At 45.4% G+C, this 18,894-nt stretch overlaps 1 protein-coding gene across 1 annotated transcript; it reads left to right on the top strand.

Moving 5' to 3' along the window:
* Positions 1-1,230: 1,230 nt before the first annotated feature.
* On the top strand, positions 1,231-3,756 carry LOC135241368 (thymosin beta-12-like). The gene is made up of 3 exons (XM_064311672.1): positions 1,231-1,361; positions 2,392-2,505; positions 2,787-3,756. The coding sequence occupies exons 2-3, from the start codon at positions 2,406-2,408 to the stop codon at positions 2,819-2,821; spliced, it is 135 nt and encodes a 44-aa protein (XP_064167742.1). The 5' UTR covers positions 1,231-1,361; positions 2,392-2,405; the 3' UTR covers positions 2,822-3,756.
* Positions 3,757-18,894: the final 15,138 nt, after the last annotated feature.

Below are 18,894 nucleotides of genomic sequence, written 5' to 3' on the forward strand. Positions count from 1 at the left end.
TTTGAGTGTGAGTGTCTGTGGGCGTGTATTACTATCTCTGTGAGAACCAAATGTCCCCACAAGGATAAGGAAAGATGAGGAAAATTACCCAAAGTGGGGACCTTTCAAGTTCAAGAGGCTGTTTTATGGTTAGGACTTAGGGTTAGGGTTAGGGTTCCAATTAGGTTAAGGTTAGGGTTAAGGTTAGGCATGTAGTGGTGGGGGTTAGGGTTAGGGTTAGAGTTAGAGGTTACGGAATGAATGTTAGGGTTAGGGTTAGAGTTAGAGGTTACGGAATGAATGTAAGTCAATGGGATGTCCTCACAAGTATAGCAATACAAACGTGTGTGTGTGTGTGCTTGAGTCAACGCCGGAGCACCTAAGCATTGTTGCTAACCGTGTATATCCCTTTATGGCCACATCCCACCCTTATTTGAATATATACTTCTAGTAACTTCTAGTAAGATAACGATAATGTCACAGAGCACAGTCCCCTGTCTCAAGCCGTTTCTATGAAAATGACAGTGATTTCAGATTTATGCCCAAATGGCCTGTACAGGCCCCCAGATCTAAATCCAATAGAGCTGCTTTTGGGATGTGGTGGAAGTGGAGGTTCGCAGCATGAACGTGTGGCCGAAAAATCTGCAGGAACTGCGCAGTGCTATCGAGTCAGCATGGACCACAATCCCTAAGGAATGTTTCCGGTCTCCTGTTGAATCTATGCTGCAAAAAAGTCAGGCTGTTCTAAAGGTGCACCAAATAAAGGTGTGTGTGTGTGTGGGTGCGTACGTGCGTGCGTGCATATTTGGAGATACAGGAAGCTGTAATAAAGATACATGGAGGATTTTATGATGGTCATTTACACACACAGTAACAAATATACCAAACTGGAAAATACGTCATTGCATATAATTACATCTAAATACTGTATATGATGTGCTATCCCACGGCAGTAACGAATGGCTCACCAAGATATTAAAATACAGATAGATTTCCTGACTCCTTAAAATTAATTTGAGGCCGTCGTAATGACGAAGTAAAATTCATTTGCCGCAACTAACCACAAGGTGTCATCGTTGAGAATGTTTAGAAAGTGTGTTGTTGGAACACAACGTTTAGACAAACAATCAATTTGTATTCAGGAATTATTTGTAAATATATAATGACAGTAGAAATGGACCAGTTCAAATAAATGTCATCCACTCCCTAAAATCATCACTATTAAAGCTGTTTCAATATGTCCTTTTTTGTGAGTGATACGACGTGACGTCACGCATCATGATTAGCATATTCCAGGCTATATATATCCTCTGCCTGGACCGCTCGATTCCCAATCCGTTGCAGCAACTTGACTTTCTTCATCGCTAACCGGCAGGACACTGGTAAGTGACAAAAGACTTTTATTCTTGTATTTATTCTTATCTTTCTAAGGGCACTTTTCTGAATTATGATCTACCTTAAGAATAGTTTTACTTGAATATACGGTGCAACAACTCAACACTGTTCATACGGAAAGGGCAAATATCGCGATTTGCTGTGAAATCTTAAGGACAAAAGGTGTGGCTGGATTCTGAAATAAACTAAGAAATGTTGAACAAGAAAAAATGTCTGTAAATAGAAGTATACTGTTGAATAGAGGAGAGGGGTCGACGGTGCAGTTGAGGAATTTTTCTTTGTTAAGGTCGTACCGCACACTCGGTCATACAGAAAGTCGTAAGGATAACGGTAATTGGAATTTGGTGGTGTTCTAGATGTGAACTATTCCATGTATTTAAACCGGCGCAACACTGGATGACTTGTGGGTGTCTTCCGAGATGATCTGTGTGTAACTGAAGTTCCGTAAGAAGGCTGCTGTCTGAGATGATGCCGTGCTGGGCGGTGGTTCTTCAGACTGCAGAATGAGATTTTTTTTTTGTGAGAACTAAACAATCAGCGACTTCGGAAGTGAATTTTGGAGTCTTTTGACGATTGCCACGTAGAACAATAGCACGCCTAATATATTTTTTTCCTTTCACTGATGTGTCATATTTTTGTCATCTTTTTTTTTTTTTACCTTGACCGTGTGGCATTTCTTTCAAACGCCGCATTTTCCCATGGCCGTCCTCCCCTGCAGCTGTGTACCGTTCTTCTTAACACGGAACTTTTCATTGTCATGTAAATCATTACAGTTTTTTAGTGTGATAGAAGCCGTTGGCTAGGGGCGCGGCTCCGTTCTCTTAACGTTCGCTAAATTAATAAACGCGATTGATGCACATTGTGCAAGACGCGGCTCCTCAGCGTGTGGTGGGGCGGGGGACGGGGGCGTGCATGAGCTGCATTTCGGGAAGGCACGCTGCGCACTGGAATCTGTCTGGCTTTACAGCCATTTTAAGTTACGCGCATTAATGATGAATCATTCATTGTTTTCAATAGATAACCCACAAAACATGGAAAGCAAACCAGATCTGGGTGAGGTCACCAACTTCGACAAGACCAAGCTGAAGAAGACCGAGACTCAGGAGAAAAATCCTTTACCATCAAAAGAAAGTATGTTGCTGGACAATAATGCTTATAATAATAACAGTAATAATAATAATATGCATTTAATTGTGATGCACACAGTACATTATGTAAATGTGTATGTTTTTGTTTGTTTGTGTGTGTGTGTGTATACACATACAATTGGTATAGATGCTCCAGTTATAGAAGCTCTCGCCCTTACAGCTGAAACATCTATTGCAATACGTTGATTTTAAATAGGCTTTCCTAAATATATATTTCTGAACCAATTATGAAAGACTAAGACGTGTGTCCACCTTTCATTGCAGCCATCGAACAGGAGAAGAAGGCGTCTCAGTCCTGAGGAGAGGGACATCCCACGATGCACACTGTACATTCCACGAGCATTGCCTTCTTTTTCCACTTGTTTTAGCTCTATAACTTTGTAAATGAAAACCTAAGTTGCATTGTGATTGGACGAACGCAGATGACTGTGCGTCAGACCCCCCCCCCCCCCCCCCGCCCCCACCTTTCCCGCTCCGTCCCCATCCCCATCCCCATCCCCATCCCCGTCCCTGTCCCAATTCCCGCCCCAATTCCCGTCCCTGAACCAGTTTTGTATCGGCGATGACCGTGTGGCAGTCTGTGCAGAACGCCCGTCCTCGTGTCCTCCGAAAATCTCCGCATGGCAACAGGGGGAGGAGCTAGGACGGGGCCCTAGCAACGCAGGAACCGTCGTTCCGTACATACGAACCGAACCTAGCGTATAGCCTGGCCGCCCACACAATGCTTTCAGATCGAACAGCATTCACTTTTTTTTTCCCTCTTATTTCAAATCTTGGAATGCACAATATATATTTTTTTTTTGATATGCAAAATAAATTGTTAAACCCTGTAATGGTATGTGGTTCTGTGAATGGATTAAAAGTTTATTTTTATTTTTATTTTAAACTTTGGCCAAAACTGGAGTGGAACAAAGAGGTCAGGATGAACTCATGAGATTTTTTTTTTTTTTTTTTAACCATTCCTTTTTTTATAATGCTTAATTTGGGATAGCTTTTTAAAATGTTTGTTTTTGATAACATTTCAAATAGACGGTTTGTTTGGTCTCGTTAGAATTGTCTCAGTGTAAGAAGACATTACTGGAAATTAAACCAACGTGGTTTGAATTTGACTTAAAACAGCCAATCAAATTGTTTTCTGAATTTAATTGTGAAAACTCAACAATCATATTCTGGAACGCCCTATTGAGAAAAGTGGAAACCAAAAATGTTCTAATAAAAGATTTTTTTATTTGCAGCTTTTGTGTACTGTTCTTCTTTATTACATATCTTTATTAGGCTAAATATCTAATCTCACAAACCTTGTATCTTACAGTGTGTAGGTCAGTAAACCTGAACTGTACAAATGTATGAATACTGTATTTAAATAATATTTTGACTAGCATGTTTGTCTAACATCAGATTAGAAATTTCCTCACATGTTCATGTTCAAGAAACCTCCACAAGTTTTGAAAACAAGAGCAACAGCGTAATGAACCGGACACACTTGCTTTCTCTGATTCGTTTATTTTTATTTCTTATGGAAAATTCAGCAACAGTGGGATGTCGCAGCTGTGTACTGTACGCTCCTTTAAGATTAGAGGATTCCAGCCAATGGGGGAAAGGGAGAAGATGACACACCCAAGCCCCTGCCTCTTTAAAGTGTTGGTACTGAAGGCCTAGTGGAGTATGAGGTCTAAACGCACTTGCAGTGCTGGTTCCCACAATGCAGTGCAAAATATGTACAGTGAACAAAAAAAAAAAAATTTCACCAGGTACTTTGACCTACAAAATAACATAAATAATTTGAACTATACAATAAAATCTACATAACAAAAGGAAAACTGCAAACAGAAAGAAATGGAGCATTGTGCAAATTTTGGTTATGCCCTGTGGCCCAAAGTTTGCTACACAGTTTGACTCAGGACTGACTGTGGGGACTCTACACACATCACTTCATAAGTAGCTCCTCACCTGACTGACATAAACCACCTTAAATTAAATCAATTAATTTAACAACAGCCAAACTGCAATAAATGAACAGTACAGAAAACATGACACCAATTTCATAAATAATCTATAACATAATAAAAGAAAATAAAGGCACTCGAAATTAATTACACGCAAATTATAAATCAATTAAAAATTTCCCCCCCTATCAACGTAGACTGCGGTGGTAGCTGCCGTGTACCCCCGCCTACATTGACTTGGTTTGTCCTTTGCTCCGTTTGGCAGTGCGTGGAGCTGCGACGCGGAAGTGAGTAGGATTAACATTGTGTTTGCAAACGGTCAATTAAAAACATCTGTGATATTTGTATTATCAAAAGTACTTGTATAGTCACAAACCAAAAACATTTAAACAGAGACATTTACACGCTAGACATTTGACATATATAAACAGTAAACATAACCCATACAAACGCATCATCACAAACTTGCACCGGCAGGCCTTATTCGATACTACAAAAAGAAATAATAATAATGTCGCATTACCTGACAGAGCAGACATTGCCACACGAATGCACAACACAAGAACACAATTCTTCCCCAGATGGAATAAAGCCAGCATTTGGGGAAAACTGAGTCTTTAATAAAAGAATGAGAATTGCTTAGCTTACAGGCTCATCACGGAATCAGCTCGTGACATTAGACCTAGTCGAGTATGAGGTCTAATCGCACACTCAGGCCTAGTGGAGTATGGGGTCTAATCGCACACTCAGGCCTAGTGGAGTATGAGGCCTAATCACACTCGCTGGTCTAGTGGAGTATGAGGTCTAATCGCACACTCAGGCCTAGTGGAGTATGAGGTCTAATCGCACTCTCAGGCCTAGTGGAGTATGTGGTCTAATCGCACACTCAGGCCTAGTAGAGTATGAGGTCTAATCGCTCACTCAGGCCTAGTGGAGTATGAGGTCTAATCGCACACTCAGGCCTAGTGGAGTATGAGGTCTAATTGCACACTCAGGCCTAGTGGAGTATGAGGTCTAATCGCACTGGCAGGCCTAGTGCAGTATGAGGTCTAATCGCACACTCAGGCCTAGTGGAGTATGAGGTCTAATCGCACACTCAGGCCTAGTGGAGTATGAGGTCTAATCGCTCACTCAGGCCTAGTGGAGTATGAGGTCTAATCGCACACTCAGGCCTAGTGGAGTATGAGGTCTAATCGCACTGGCAGGCCTAGTGGAGTATGAGGTCTAATCGCATTCGCAGGCCTAGTAGAGTATGAGGTCTAATCGCACACTCAGGCCTAGTGGAGTATGAGGTCTAATCGCACTCTCAGGCCTAGTGGGGTATGAGGTCTAATCGCACACTCAGGCCTAGTGGAGTATGAGGTCTAATCGCACTCTCAGGCCTAGTGGAGTATGAGGTCTAATCGCACACTCAGGCCTAGTGGAGTATGAGGTCTAATCGCACACTCAGGCCTAGTGGAGTATGAGGTCTAATCGCACACTCAGGCCTAGTGGAGTATGAGGTCTAATCGCACACTCAGGCCTAGTGGAGTATGAGGTCTAATCGCACTCTCAGGCCTAGTGGAGTATGAGGTCTAATCGCGCACTCAGGCCTAGTGGAGTATGAGGTCTAATCGTACTCACTGGCTTATTTCTGCATGATTACACGTTTTCACCTTGTCAGCTGACCTGGAATTCAGAGATGGAAGTTTGCAGTCTAGCGGATTAGCACGGCATTTCCTCAGACAATGCGCGCATTTTCAAGGGGGGAGCGCTAACAAAAGAAAATGGGGTTTGGAAAGTTTCCAGCGAAATGGTGCTACAAGGGCCTTTAAATAAATTTGGAAGCTGGTGTCATATGCAGTGCGCTCTAGCTGCAAATTCATGTTTTTTTTTTTTTGCTGTTTCAGATGCTAGCAGAAATGAAGACAGTTTTGCACCGTATGCAGTTGAATTTAATGCATGCTCTGCTCGAGGGCCTTAGTAGGCATTTTGCTTTTGCATTAAGGTGGAAAAACTGTCACACTGTCACTGTTTAGCTTTGTGTGTTCTGCTCTGGAATGTGATTGAGTTGAATTTCATCCTTAATCTCCACTTTCAGTTTTTTTGTTGTTGTTGAAGAAATGTGTGCCTGTGTGTGCATGTATGTGTTTGTGTGCCTGTGAGTGTGCATGCGTTTGCATGTGTGTGTGCATTTGCATGTGTGTGTGTGCGTGCGTGCGCAAGTGTGTGTGTTCATTCCGCAAAGCCCTTTTAAGCAGTGAAGGGGCTTTAGTCTGCTTGGACCGCCCATCACTTCATTCTGAAACTATTCCCAAGACTACTCAAAATGGAGTATGGACTGCGTGTGTCATAATACATTTTCACGTTTAAAACTGAAATGCCACGCTTCTGCACTCAAGGCCAGCTTCCTTCTTCTAACGCTTCTCCTTTTGTGGAAGGAAACTAAGTCATGGACATTGCCTTCACAAGCACAATTTGGCTGGTTCACAAATCATGAACATTAACACGCCAGCCTAAAAAGAAAAGAGTTTTGGCTGAAAAATTTTAACGCTTGCTTTTACTCGTGAGTAAAGGTTAAGGGCAAGTGTGTGATTGAATCCATGGCCAGTGTCGGTCACATATAAGGGTTCAATGGACCCCCCCCCCTCCCCAATATAGCCACCCCCACCCCTTTGAGAATATCTCCAGCTGTGCAACAGTTATTTCAGCTGGTCAGCTGACAGATACTGCCCCCTCCCCTCCCCATTTCTTTCATGTTCTTTCTCCCCCCTCCCTCCACAGGCTGGAAGGTGCCAGGACTGATTGAAAGCTGGCAGTGACCTTGGTGCGAATTCCCCCTCCTGCGCGGGGTCGTTTGGTGGCAGGAACCGCTTCCTGATAAAGTTTCCGAACAGCACGCTGCAGAAACTCGGTTCAGTGTCGCAGGTACTGAGACTGGGCGAGAGGTGGTCTGTTGCCGCCTTGCACTGCTGTCTCCATGGTTACCAGCACCGTTTAAAGCGCCATTGGCTGAAATGACAGGCCCAGGTCTCAGGGTCTTTCGGGCAAGGCCTCTCCTCCACGTTCGTATTTTTCGGGTGGCTCGGACTCCAGCCGGTAGTGGCACCTGCACCCTTGTACCTGCGCCCATTAGACTGCACACAGGTGAGCCTACCTGACGGTGCGCTCTAGGTGGAGGCACGAGGGACGCGGTCCTGACCGCTGATTGTGGGCTGGGAGAGTTAGCCCCCCCCCCCCCCCACCCCCCCCCCAGGGGTAGAAGGAATGGGTGACGGGCCTTCACACTCTTAAGTTCTTAAGTGTACATACAGCCCTGGGCCTTACCTGCTCTCAGTCTGCAGACAGACGCCATTCACGGTTGTAGTTATGCAACAGTCCCTCTTCTTCTTATATGGTTGCCTAGCTACTCGTAGACCACATAGAAGCACGTGCTCTACGGCATCGTCACACGGACGAGAACATCAAAAACAGAGCTCTTTATTCTTTGTTCCGTCCATGTTCCGTCCATATTGTGTGTGTGCGTGCCTGCGTGTGTGCACGTGTGTGTGCACATGGGAACACATCACACTGGAAAATATGCTTAACAGCATTTAACTCGCATTTCTGTGTGTTTCGCACGTTAAATTCCTGAAATTCTGAATGTAATTTTCACTTCAAACCACTCTGCTATGACATAATTCTCTGAGACTAACTTGAAGGCCGCCCTGTTTGAAATTAGGCTAAAAAGCGATGATCTGATTTAAGGATTTATTTATTACTGATTAATTATCCTTGAGTCCTAAGACAGAAACACATGGGAAGTCATGTGGCTTTTGGTTGCTAATGTGCATTTATTATCAAACTGCCAGTGGCAGTTATGCATTTATTATCAGCTCCCAAACCAGACTAAAATGAAATGGAATAAAATCGCTATGTTCATGGAGTGTCCTCAGTAGCTGTAATAGGCGAAAGTTATGTTTAACTCCGAGCAAGCTGCAGGAACAAACTGCTGCAGGAACAAACTGCTGCAGGAACAAACTGCTGCAGGAACAAACGGCTCGCAGATGCAGACGCTCATATGGAATTTGGGGGCAGATTATTTCAATTATCCCCCAGGGTGTACGGCAACAAGCCTGGCCTTAACTGCGGTTATGAGACGTCTCCAGAACCTGGCAGAAGCAGAGTGTCAGGTGGGTGTGTGTGTGTGTGAGGAAGGTGTGTCGAAATTCTGCTTTACAGGCATTTAGCAGACACTCTTATCCAGAGCGACTTACACTGGATATATACTGAAGCAATGCAGGTTAAGGACCTTGCTTAAGGGTACAACAGCAGTGTCCCACCCGGGAATCGAACCTGTGACCTTTAGGTTACAAGACCAGCTCCTTACCCTTTATACTACACTGCTGCCCATAAAAAAGAAGCCTGCTCTCTGCAGAATGCGATTACTCAAATAGTCTGCGTGTTTCCAGAGCGAGGATTATGATTCCTCTGCAAAAATTTATACAACATTCTTACGCTGCCATCTAAAGCCTGCTTTTTCCTGGAAGATGTTATGTTGGCGCACATGTTCCCATGGCAACATGCTTCATCCTTCAGCTGAGCGACTTAGAACGACGGTATCAAAATTTGGGTACCAAAAAAAAAAGAATGGCTTTCTTTTGAAAATGATCTGATGTCGGAGTAACAGACACATTGTGTCATCCAGTAAAATGCACCCTTTTTCCACAAAGTTATCGTATCACTAACAAAAACCCACCTGCACTGCTGTGAGACACACAGCACCTTTTTAGAGGTGCAGGCTCTTTTCCCCCTTAAATTAGTCCTCCTTTTTCACGCCTTTTTATATTTAGCCTGGTGGTTCTTGAATACTTTTTTCTTTTTTTCCCCAGCAGATTTGGCTGGCTGCAGCTTGCAGGTATTCTTGTGTCAGTTCTCCCTTCCAAAAAAGGGAGCGTCTTCCAGATCTTCCAGATCTTATGACGTCACTGTCTGTTTGAAAGAGCTTTTTTTTTTCTTTTTTTACTCCCCTACATTCTCACCACCTGACCTGGGGATCCGTAAACATTTATTTGTTGGGGGGGGGGGGGTTTTGGTGATGACAGAATGCCCCAAGATGGCATTCGTTTAGGCACAGGAAACGATCACTGAGAGAGGCCGAATGTCTCGCTGGCGCTCGGCAAAAAAACTCAAAAGCGCTGCCAGCTCCGACATTGGAGACGCATGTGGAATGCTGTGTTTTACAAGCGGAGCAGCGTTTCGGGTTTGTGTGAGAGCACGCAGGCCCGCTGTAGTAAACAAAAAAATGCTCTCATCTGACAAACGCCCGTGCGCTGGGCCCAGGGAAACAGGGAATGCTGGCAGGAGCGGGGAATTATTAAAAACCCCTTATAAGGGAGAAAAACAATCCCCCCCCCCTCCGCCACCGCCACCGCCCCCGCCAGGCCCTTTTTCACATTGTCATGACGCAGCCAGACACAGCTCTTAAGAAAAGGTCAGCGCTGGAGTTCTTGAAGAACGTGCGCTGGTGGAAAAAATGAAGATTTTTTTTTTTTTTAAAGAATTTGCTGGAGGAAGTAAGGGCAGGGAAATTTCACCCGTGCGAAGCCCTTACGTACTGGAAGCGTAAGCGGCATCCATTTTTATTTGCGGGTTTCAAAGGACGGCGTCGTGACGACAGCCTTAAATGGTGGCTCTGAGCGACGCTCGATCCGCGGTTTGCCTTCGGGTTCACATCTGAGGTCCCACGCTGTTTTTTGTGTTGGTAGTGAGGATGGGGGACAGGGAGTACAGGTCTGGTCCCACGGGGGGTGTAGCACTGGCCACTGGTCACCCTCAGCCGCACGGGACTGTGCTGAGAAAGAGAGAAGCTAGCAGGGGCGGAATGAGGCGCTTTTTTGACCGCAGGGGGTCGGTATGACTGACGAGAGTCGGGATGAGTGAGAACAGGAGGGCCTAGGGGGACGTGCCTCAACGAAATAAGACCAAATAAGCCTGTGTTTCTGCGTACAGTTCAATTCAATTTCAATTTTATTTGTACAGTGCTTTTTACAGAAGAACTGAGTCACAAAGAGGCTTCACAGAGTAGCAAGGCAAGGTACAGAGCAAAAACAGGAAACAGCAAACATCAGGCCTGAACCCCCAAATAGGAAGTACATAAGGTAAAAAATAAAAAAAACTCTCAGTGGGGAGAAAAACCCTCAAACTGCGGCAAGAAAAAACTCCTCAATGGGAAGAAATCTCGAGAGGAACCCGGCTATAGAGGGGGGGGAGCCCATCCTCCACTGGGCAGCCTACAGGGCTGCTGGATTCTGAGGCAGTCTCCTGTCCTCCTGTGATCTCTGTACCCGTCATGAGTAATGAGGCTGGTGTGCGGGGCGGGGGGGGGGGGGGGGGTTAATTAAACTGCGGGGAGGGAATGCCACGTCTTCGCCCCGTCCGACGTTGTCATTAGCGATTGAGCGTGGCCCCGCGCATCCCTGGTGGGGCTGGTTGATGGGGCTTCATTTGGCGAGCACTTACCGCTTAGGTTTACGCTGGCGAGCCGCCAACTGTAGGGGGAAGGGAAGGTGGGGGGGGGGGGGGGTGTGGGGATCGCGGGGGGGGGGGGGATGTGGGGATCGCGGGGGGGGGGGGTGCACCGAGTTCAGCCGTCACAAGAACTGAGGCCTTGTGCTTTTTGATGGCTGGATCACTTCCCTTGTTCTCCGTCCTACAGCTGCAGCTGTCCCTCTCGTTACGTGTGTGTGTGTGTGTGTGTGAATGTGTGTGCGTGCGTGCGTGCGTGCGTGTGTGAGTGTGCGTGCGTGCGTGTGTGCGTGTGTGTGCATGTGTATGTGTGAGTGTGCATCGCGTGTGTGTGTGTGTGTGTGTGTGTGCCTGCCTGTGTGCGTGCGTGTGTGTTATGTAAGAGTCTTCCAAGACCAGCCTGTGGAGTGCGGACTGGATAGACACCAGCTGCTCAGCTCACAGGGACGGCCAAGAGTTCAGCCCCACTTTTTTTACTCTTTTTTTTTTGATTTCCTCGTTCTTCTGTCCTTCTCATGGGCCTCCCAGCTATCTTTCCGACGCATCGTTCTCAGTTTCCCATGATTCATTGCTACTGTTTATTGTTACTGCAGGCGCATGTGTCAGTGACAGCCAGGGGGAGGGGAAAAAACACCAGAAACAATATCTCTCCGTTTGTTTATTCATTTGCTCTCTCTCTCTCTCTCACACACACACACACACACACACACTCACTCACTCACTCACTCACTTTCACACACACACACTCTCTCTCACTCACTCTCTCTTGCTCTCTCTCTCACACACACACACACACACACACTCACTCACTAACTCTCTCTCCCTCCCTCCTCCTATGCTTGTTTTATTTACCCTTCATCCTCATTATAAATAATATATATTTTCTTTTTCTACGTGGTTAAGTTTTAATGAAGTCTCTTCTTGTGATGCACTGAAGTACCTGGTACATACAGTATTGTTCTCCTGTGTGTTCGTCCCGTTGTAAGTCTTGCAGCTTTTATGAATCGCCACCTGAAACAGAATACAGAATACAGGAAGTACTTGTATTTAAAACTGAGTTAGAGCTCATTCGTGGCACTGCTAATGTATAATGTTAGATTGTTAGATATAAAAATGAATCTAACTTCAAGGGGAAGTTCATCTTCTAAGGTGCTTTTGATTAGCTCAGTGTTTGTGCGCGATGAAAGGTATTTTCACATTCGGTTGGATTGTGGTCTGAAGCCACAAACTCGAAGTCACAGTTCGGACATCATCTTTAATAAGTCCATCGTGGGTCAGTGCGGAGCGAACACACAACACAGCTCTTTCAGAACGGTGACTAAACCAGACCCTGGCCCTGTGAATGCGCTCGTCTACAGCCAGCCGCATCGTTTCAGAAGAAACCACATCAACAGGGCTGGACACTGCAGAGACACGCACGTATAGCCGTCAGAACTAAATGAGTATCTCAGCCTGAAATAGGCCGAAGACACTTTTGAGCTCACTAGGAAGTAGGTGAAGAGCTTATATACCATATTAGAAAGCTTGGTGGTACATGTGGGGGGGGGAAAGTGGCTTTTGAAGTAGAAGAACTGGGTTGACCAATGAAAGAAATGAGTCATACATTTTTAAAACGTAGCACCAATGCACAGCAAAATACAGAAACATAAACAACACACAAAATGTCAGCATTTATTCAGTAGTTTGTGTTTTTGTCTGTATAACCGCATACACATTTGGTCCTTGGTTTTTCAGTGCACCAAACGGTAACGCCGTCTGCTGATTCTTGGGACTTAACTGACTTCAAGATCAGGCCAGTAAAACATCATTTTCTGGTACGTACTTTACCAGCCCGATGACTGTTGGAGGAATTGTGCCACAACTGCTCAGTTGTGTCACAGATATTTCTGTCACAACGCAGTTGCTTCAGGACCGAACGTGATAATGAAGACACTGCGGCATCGGCGTTGAGCCTGTTTCTTTCTTCACAGTCTAAGCACGGTCGTCATAAGACCGAGATGCCGCTCACGATATGGACACACTTATTTTAAACAGCAAATTAAAAAAATGTTTCAAAATAATCAATGGAAAATCCCACGTGTCCACAGTATGGCACCTCGTCATTTAGTCCGTTTGACTTTCTGAAGTGCGTTTCAACACATTGCCCAACACAGGCATGTGATATGCCAAATACAGCACTGGACAGATTACACGTGGCCCACTGAGCACGGTGCTCAACACACTGAACACTGAACACAGGTTCCACATGGTGCGCTGAGCACGTTACTGGACACAGATTCCACGTAGCGTGCTTATTCAGAGCAATCTAATTGGTCAGTTCTCCTTTTCGGTGTGATCTAATTGGTCGGTCCCCGGGGCTGCTGTTCCGAGGCGATGTTCCGTACTGCTCTGTCAGTCTCTCTCTCTCTGCAGGCGTGAGTTATACGCACTGGCCTCTCAGCATGTGAGCGAGTGGAAACAAGGGGAGTTTTATTTGGAGCAACTGAAATGGCACCGATCTACGCGTCCAAACAAACAGATGCACCCGAGACAGGGGCGCTCTAAAAGGGAGGACGCCCACTCAGCGCCAAAAAGTCCTTTCAGTGCCCTTTGGAACGACGCTAACCGTTAGCACGTTAGCGGTGTGCCCGCCAAGTCACCCGCCACCAGTGGCTGGCTAATCCCCCTATTTTTTCCCAACTGCCAAAATATTTTTAAAAGAGTAGGACAACGTGATTTCCTTTTGACGCGATCTGCGGCGTGCTCTTGGTTCTGATGTGCTTCTGTGGAGTGCGATTCCATTGCTGGGTCTGTACAGGCGAGGGGACACAGAAATGCTAACGATGATTTGACTGAAAGCTGATTGTATTGAATGTTGGCCAGCAGCTTGGAGCAGCCATCTGTCAGTGGTGCGACAGACCGTGGTTGGATTGGCTGTGGACAGGAGATCTTGGGAAGAACACAGATGCCTTTGAGTTCGAGGTGTCCAACTGGGGGGGGGAGATATGGGCAAGTTCGACAGTACCAGGACCTTTCTAGAATGGGATTGCGTCTTTACAGCGCAAATTTTAAATATATTTCATATTTAAATACCAGTAATCATTCACATATTTTTTATAGAGCTTAATATCGTTTTGAAAAAATATATATAACAATGCTCATCAATGCAGATTCGATGAAAATGTTTTGGGAGCTGATTTTGATCAAGCAGGTTTATTTGAAACAAAATTATCAAAGCAGACTCTGATTATAGATTCTGTCATTTAGAGTTCAGTATCCTAAGAGATCCATTCTGTAAATAAAATTAAGTTTATTAGCATTTACCACAGTCTTGGTTTTAATAATTGGTATGTTTTAAGTGTACTTTGAACCGTGATCTGTTTACTTCTGGAACGTAAACCGAAAGTGCACTCTAAGCACACTGCCTGGGTTTAGTTCAGAAAAAGTGTACTTCTAAGCACACTACCTGGGTTTAGTTCAGAAAAAGTGTACTTCTAAGCACACTACCTGGGTTTAGTTCAGAAAATGTGTACTTAAGGCAAACTTTTATGAAGTTATTTATTTTGTAAGAGCAGTGTTGTACTCTGAACAAGCAAATATGTTTTCCAGATAGAATAGATAATATATGTTATCATAAACATCATCATTAGAGGTCAAGTCTAACATTTTTTTTAACTACCGAGCCTTGCCTACAGTGCATTAGTGTAAGCAACTCATACTGGACCCTTTTTATCACTCATGAATTAGTGAATTAGTGGTTTCTCCGTACCCAGTTTGTGATAAGCTATCAAAACCAAATGGATGTTAATATGAAAGTACAGTATGTGACACTAAGGAAGCATATTATTGACATACCCACATACTGTGCTTGCGTGTGTGTGCGTGTGTGCATGTGTGTGTGCGTGTAATAAAGCATTGACAAACTGTAAATTACACAAAAATGTGCTCCATTTATCTAGATTATAAATCAGCTATGATTATGGGAGCAGGCATGAAAGATTTAGTGCTGTTGGTGCTTTTGCACGTTTCTGGGTGTGGCTGAATTGAAAGGGCTAGCAGGAACCGGCTGGGTGTGAAGTGACAATTGATACCTACTGAAAATGAGCTAGAAATGAAAAGCATGTGTGCGGATGGAGTTGTGCTGCCACTGGTTCCCAGTGTACCACATTTCTGCTTTATATATTTATTTCTTTTATTTCATTTTTTATGTTTGGCTTGAATTTTTGGGTACGGTTGCGTGTTTCATTCGCCGCCACATACTAGTGATGATGTAACGGTTGCAGGTTTAAGGTGCAAAGAGGTATTTATCAATGGTCTCCATGGTTACAAAAACCTGCGGTCTTGCCCTGAAAAACCATGTTAGACGTGTCTGCTCTTCGAGCCGCGTATAGCATCGGGCTGAGCTGTTTCAATATCAGGAAGTCAGTTCTTCAGTGCTGATTGCACTTCCTGTTTGTGTGACATTCTTGTTAGGCTGCCAGTAACCAGATTCCATGCTCTGTTTTAGAAGCTATTTCCTTCACTTGAAGTCGAGGCGTGATTTTGGGCGATGATATTGGTGCGGAAATTAGCTGCTATGATGTTTGGTTTCACTTCTTGGGGTACTTTCTGTAAGGGTAGTCTAACCTTGTGTGTGGTCCATGTACCTGAGCTGTGTAGGGTCTGTGTACCTGATCTGTGTAGGGTCTGTGTACCTGATCTGTGTAGGGTCCATGTACCTGAGCTGTGTAGGGTCCATGTACCTGAGCTGTGTAGGGTCCATGTACCTGAGCTGTGTAGGGTCCAGTACTTGTGTTGCCATGTACCTGACTGTGTAGGTCCATGTACCTGAGCTGTGTAGGGTCCATGTACCTGAGCTGTGTATGGTCCATGTACCTGAGCTGTGTATGGTCCATGTACCTGAGCTGTGTAGGGTCCATGTACCTGAGCTGTGTAGGGTCCATGTACCTGAGCTGTGTATGGTCCATGTACCTGAGCTGTGTAGGGTCCATGTACCTGAGCTGTGTAGGGTCCATGTACCTGAGCTGTGTAGGGTCCATGTACCTGAGCTGTGTAGGGTCCATGTACCTGAGCTGTGTAGGGTCCATGTACCTGAGCTGTGTAGGGTCCGTGTACCTGAGCTGTGTAGGGTCTGTGTACCTGAGCTGTGTAGGGTCCGTGTACCTGAGCTGTGTAGGGTCCGTGTACCTGAGCTGTGTAGGGTCCGTGTACCTGAGCTGTGTAGGGTCCGTGTACCTGAGCTGTGTAGGGTCCGTGTACCTGAGCTGTGTAGGGTCCGTGTACCTGAGCTGTGTAGGGTCCATGTACCTGAGCTGTGTAGGGTCCATGTACCTGAGCTGTGTAGGGTCCGTGTACCTGAGCTGTGTAGGGTCCGTGTACCTGAGCTGTGTAGGGTCCTGCGTAGGTGGTACCTGAGCTGTGTAGGGTCTGTGTACCTGAGCTGTGTAGGGTCCGTGTACCTGAGCTGTGTAGGGTCCGTGTACCTGAGCTGTGTAGGGTCCGTGTACCTGAGCTGTGTAGGGTCCGTGTACCTGAGCTGTGTAGGTCGGTCCTGAGCTGTGTAGGCCGTGACTGAGCTGTGTAGGGTCCGTGTACCTGAGCTGTGTAGGGTCCATGTACCTGAGCTGTGTAGGGTCCATGTACCTGAGCTGTGTAGGGTCCTGTACCTGAGCTGTGTAGGGTCCATGTACCTGAGCTGTGTAGGGTCCTGTACCTGAGCTGTGTAGGGTCCTGTACCTGAGCTGTGTAGGGTCCATGTACCTGAGCTGTGTAGGGTCCGTGTACCTGAGCTGTGTAGGGTCCGTGTACCTGAGCTGTGTAGGGTCCATGTACCTGAGCTGTGTAGGGTCCTGTACCTGAGCTGTGTAGGGTCCGTGTACCTGAGCTGTGTAGGTCCATGTACCTGAGCTGTGTAGGGTCCATGTACCTGAGCTGTGTAGGGTCCTGTACCTGAGCTGTGTAGGTCCATGTACCTGAGCTGTGTAGGTCCAGTGTACCTGAGCTGTGCTCTGACTGAAGCTTTCAGTCCTGAGACCTATGTGATGTCCGTGTCCTGACATAATGCATCAGTTGAGGCACTTAGATCCTGAGACTGATGGATGCCTTCCTGGTCCACACAAAACATCACACAGTATTAGGACTTTATAGGATCCCCATAGCTGATGCGGCATCAGCTATCTCTGAATGATGACACAAAAGCATCACATCATAGCTTCATAATTTTTCTATTTGGAAGTAACATAGGAAAACAAGTAAGGTCTTGGCTTGACCGGATTCAGGGCACGCCTATGCTTCCTCCTCCATGGCTACGATTACACTGTTATGAGAGAAAATCGGGATGTAAACTGGCTGATAAAGTTTTATTATTTTTTTGTGTATGTATTCAAGAGATCCGCCTCTCACGTCCACCATTAACGCACGGTATTAAGTTCGTTTTACGCTTTCCGAAAAAAAACATCGTCTCTCAAGACGTTACACCAAAGAGTGTAAACCTAGACGAATGCCCACAGATAAATCAGTGAGGAGCACAGTGTGACCGCGTTTATATACCGAGTCATGCATCATGGGATTCCTGAATAGGCTTTTGATGTATGTAACCTTAGAAACTGTATGACATCACTGGTGTAATATTTGATACAAAGCAGTAGTGGCGGCTGACCACGGTGGTAAAACACAATGGCCGTCTGTTTTATGAGCGCTTGGTGTTTGGTCCACAGATTTCTGTGAATGAGAGACCTATACATATACAGCAGTGTTCAATATTATTAATAATATTCGGCAAAACAGTTTCACTGTGCCCAAATCATCCCGAAAGACTAACAAAATAAACTTGAAATTAATCTGCTAACTGTCACCCCTGTATCGCCCTTCTTTTGTGCAAAATTACTCTGGTGCTATTATTAAATGAGGGAATCAGCCGTGTTTACAATTCATTTAAAAAAAATAAATAAATAAATAAAAACATTTTATTGAAAGATGCGTGACAAAGGTCGTGCGGTCGAAATTCGAACCGCCGGTGTCGCGGCTCGTAATGAGCATGTGGACAGTGCTCTACAGGCTACGCCACGAGACACCCCCACAGTTGAGTTTGGATATTTTGATAAATTGAGTCTTGGAAGAAACTATTGAAGAGGCTATTGCAAGGAAGCATGGATGAATAAAAACTCTGCCTCTGAACAGTTGCCTAAAACTACTTCTCCCCTCACGGTAGGTCAGAGACAGAACCCTTGTTTGATAGTAAAAACCCAGGCCTTTGCCACCATGACAAGTTTTTAATTCGATTAAGGAGGGGCGGGAGCGCCCTCCCTTATCTCTCCCTAAACTCATTTTATTTGATGTTGCCCAGGGCCACGCCTCATCTTAATGACATCATAATTACTGTCCAACTGCCAGTCCGTTATCAGGCCCGGCTTATCCAAACAAACACTGGCGAGGGCTTTACAAACCAGGGATACTCTGCACAAGTTTAGGCAGCTTCCTTCCAGCGTTTTCAACAGTCAGCCATTACATTACATTACAGGCATTTGGCAGACGCTCTTATCCAGAGCGACGTACAACAAAGTGTATAACCATAACCAGGAACAAGTATGACGAAACCCCTAGAGAGAAGTACCGGTCCAAGTGCAGGGAACAACCGCATAGTTCAACTTGGACCCTGAAGGTTAAACTGATTAACACTAACAACGAGAACGGCAACAACGCAGTCTATGGAAAAAATACAAGTAGTCGTTAAGACAGTTAATGCACCTAAGTCACCTACGAAACAGCTGCCTAGTTACAACCCTAAGTTTAGTCATTTACAGGGGGGAAGGGAGGGATGGGGAGAGGTGCAGCCTGAAGAGGTGAGTCTTCAGTCGTCGTTTGAAAAGCCGATGAGACTGTCATGGAATGAACAGGTATTTTGAACTGGGCTGTGGTCCCTCACTGGCAATAAAGTGCAAGAGCTGATTGTAGATTTAGTG

Source organism: Anguilla rostrata, chromosome 15, assembly GCF_018555375.3.
Source record: "Anguilla rostrata isolate EN2019 chromosome 15, ASM1855537v3, whole genome shotgun sequence".
Taxonomy (NCBI): Eukaryota; Metazoa; Chordata; class Actinopteri; order Anguilliformes; family Anguillidae; genus Anguilla; species Anguilla rostrata.